The sequence below is a fragment of the Tympanuchus pallidicinctus genome, unplaced genomic scaffold (assembly GCF_026119805.1).
Source record: "Tympanuchus pallidicinctus isolate F22 unplaced genomic scaffold, pur_lepc_1.0 scaffold3, whole genome shotgun sequence".
Taxonomy (NCBI): Eukaryota; Metazoa; Chordata; class Aves; order Galliformes; family Phasianidae; genus Tympanuchus; species Tympanuchus pallidicinctus.
The window spans coordinates 6,238,192-6,241,624 of NW_026294747.1; the positions used below are offsets into that span (position 1 = coordinate 6,238,192).

The 3,433-nt window shown below is 37.8% G+C and overlaps 1 protein-coding gene across 1 annotated transcript; it reads left to right on the top strand.

The window, feature by feature from the left end:
• LOC128086736 (olfactory receptor 1052-like) lies at positions 1 to 2,137 on the top strand. Its single transcript, XM_052695629.1, has 2 exons — positions 1 to 914; positions 2,071 to 2,137. The coding sequence occupies exons 1-2, from the start codon at positions 1 to 3 to the stop codon at positions 2,135 to 2,137; spliced, it is 981 nt and encodes a 326-aa protein (XP_052551589.1).
• The last annotated feature ends 1,296 nt before the right edge of the window (positions 2,138 to 3,433 follow it).

Below are 3,433 nucleotides of genomic sequence, written 5' to 3' on the forward strand. Positions count from 1 at the left end.
ATGACAGTAATCAACCACACCACGGTCCCCTACTTTATCCTTTTGGGACTGACTGATTGCCCAGAACTACAGCCTATAATCTTCGTGATGATTCTGCTGATCTATATCATCACCCTGATGGGCAACCTCAGCATGATCATCTTGATCACAATTGACTTCCAGCTGCAAACACCCATGTATTTCTTCCTTATTAACTTGTCCATCGTGGATCTCTGCTATTCTTCTGTTTTTATTCCGAGGATGCTAGTAAACTTCTCAGTGGAGAATAAGACTATTTCTTACTCAGGATGTCTTGGCCAGCATTTTTCATTTGTTGTGTTTGTGACCACGGAAGGATTTCTGCTGGCTGCAATGGCTTACGATCGCTATGTCGCTATATGTAGCCCACTGCTTTATACCACTCTTATGGCCAGAAGAGTCTGTGTTTGCCTGGCAGTTGGGTCATATTTAGGGGGACTCTGTAACTCATTGGTACATACTTGTGGCTTACTGCAATTGTCCTTCTGCGGCCCTAATACCATCAACCACTTTTTCTGTGACACAAACCCGCTACTACAACTCAGTTGCTCTGACAACCATCTCAATGAGCTGGTGCTTGTAACCCTCTCAGGGATTGTAGCTATGTCAACGCTTCTCTTTATCATCATCTCCTACCTCTACATCCTCTCATCCATTTTGAGCACGGGCTCTGCAAACAGATACAAAGCTTTCTCCACCTGTGCCTCCCATCTGACAGCTGTAACACTCTTCTATGGGCCCGTGAGTTTGAGTCATGTGCAGCCCAGTTCAAGATACTCGCTGGAACAGGAAAAAATTTCTGCAGTATTTTACACCCTGGTCATTCCTATGCTGAATCCCCTGATATACAGCCTCCGGAACAACGAGGTGAAAAATGCACTTAGAAGGTTGATGAAGAGAAAAAAATGCTGTCCATCAGCATGCCTGTCAGCATAATAACCAGTTCCCTAGGAGATTTGGAAAGAGATGGAGATACCAGTTTGGTACTAATTATGAACACCTATGAATCAAATGTAACTCAAAAGATAGGGAATGGATGATAGGACTTACAGTAGGAAAAACAAACAATCTTTTCATGTTTGTTTATTTGTTTGGATTGATGATGATGATGATTGTATTCCTTCATCTTTCTGACACATTTCTATCTTTCTAGAGAAGAAGATGAAAATTGTCTCCCTCTACTGTTTGGTTCTGTAAAGTATCCCCATGTTTTTGGTGGAATCGTCAAGGAAAATATTGTAATTCTTTACTTCAAGTGCAGGGACTCATAAATTCACGTGCATGCCTGCAGTGTTAGTTTCCAGTGTTGGATCCTGCTTGACATATTTTTATTGCTCCCAAGTCTTTGGTTCTTTTTCAGTGGCACAGCAATATCAGATGAGGTTCAGCTCCCCAAAAGAAGCTGAAGATGACTTTGGACTAGCGTTATCTACATAGAAAATCCTGTAAGGTCTCAGCTTAACCACACACTGTTTCTTGGCAAATTCAGAAAAAAAATTAAATGACAAAACCTGTGATCTAAGCAAATATGTTGTCATAAATTCTTGTCTGAGAATTTGGTTTGTACTTCTCCTTTCCATAGAGCTTTGTAGATCAAGTGTATTCCATAGAGGTGGTACCCAGATTGCTGTAACTGCCTGCAAATTACAAATCAGTAGCACCACCATGGTCAGAAAAGTGCATGGAAATTTTATCCAGTGTTGATCGTTTTGTCTGAATTGAACTGTAGGGCACACAACCTGATATTAAGCAATATCAGGCTACATTCATACACATGTGGATTTGGTGGTTATGAAATTGTATTTTTTATGAGTGCGAACTTTCACACATTACTTCAAACATGATGGGTTTTGCTACTATACTATTACCCACATGGGACATAGCAAATTAGAGCATTTTTTTGGCACACTGAATGGCCAACATGGTGATTCCAAGCAATTCACTTGCACAATTAAGAAGTTAATGGTAGTGAATTGCCATTAACATACTCCTACATTGGTCCCTCAGGACTATTCCAAGAGATGTCTCTACCCCTCACAAAAAACTCCATATTCTCAATTCATGGCCAAGCAACATGCTAGGCATCATCCTAAACTCCACCTCTGAAAGATGTAGATAAGCTGAGCATGCAGCTCACTCTAAGACTGCAAGGAAGAAAAACCTGAGCTTTCAGTTCATGTAATAACATTTTTTACATTAAAAAACTGAACCAATAATATAGCACACATAGAAAACAAAACAAACAAACAAAAACAGGCAATGTATATTTTACCCAGTACCTACTGATCTATATTGTCATCTTTCAAGGTACAAGTCTTCTGTAATGTTAATGACTAAAAAACAGTAGTCAGAAAGTTTATTAATATAGGAAACACAGGATGAAAAGAAATCAGCCATGAAGCTGTGCCTTCATTGATCACTTATACGTGTATGCAAGGATTGCACGATAAGAATAGAGGACAGACATCTCACAAGAACCATATCTACACAGTCATTTCTAGTGAAGCAAATAAAAGAGGACTACCATCATTAAAAAAAACCAGAACAAATAAACCAATATTTCAGTAATTAAGTCACACAGTCCTAATTTCTTCCTAATTATTGATTTCAGGGCCTACAAGCTATTGACATACAACCAGCAGGCTCATTTCTTTACTGGTACTGCAGATTCATGTTTTTAGTACTGAAGATGTGCTTCCATCATCATCAGCAGCAGCTTTTTCACTACTTTTTTTTTTTTGTTGTTGTTGTTCTAAGCAGTATACAGTGAGCTACTGAGTTCATCTGAAGGAAAACTCTGCATTTTTACTCAGTAAATTAGTTTAAGTTTGATACAAAAAGAAGAAAGAAATTAACTTTTGATCACAGTGATATGTTTAAAAATGCAGTGATAACCTCTGTAACTTTGAACTATAGTCAACCATAAGAACATTATTGAGATGTTTGAGAGATAAGAAAACTCTCAAAACCCTATAATCTCTACATTGTAGCTTCTGCATTAATATAAATTACTGCCATGAGTAAAAGTTATGTTAGTAATACTGGTTATTATGCCATATCAAACATCGCAAATTATTATGTGTGTTTGATTTCAGGAAGTAAAATTGTGCCAACTGACATGCAGTAAAAAACCCTACTTGTTATTCAGCAATATCTGCAGATACAAGATGTCTAAGAGACAAAAATAATTTTGCCAGTTGAGATGGTGACTCAAGGTTGCAAAGCAAGTGTTCTTACTCTTACATATGTGAAAATAACTCCACAAATATGCAGTTTATCAATTGGCCAGAAATAACACCAAAGATGTCAAGTGGAAAACGATGAAAAGTTAACAATGAAGTGATAACTTGTTTGTTTGTTTAAACCTGCAAAGTGCCTCTCAGTTTACATGGAAAGTCTCCTACTTGGAAACTAT

Excerpts from the sequence above, each read along its gene's own strand:
- LOC128086736 (XM_052695629.1), top strand. The coding sequence starts at position 1 with ATGACAGTAATCAACCACACCACGGTCCCCTACTTTATCCTTTTGGGA. Across the intron at positions 915-2,070 it reads GCACTTAGAAGGTTGATGAA|TCTCAATTCATGGCCAAGCA; the intron begins GAGAAAAAAATG and ends AAAACTCCATAT.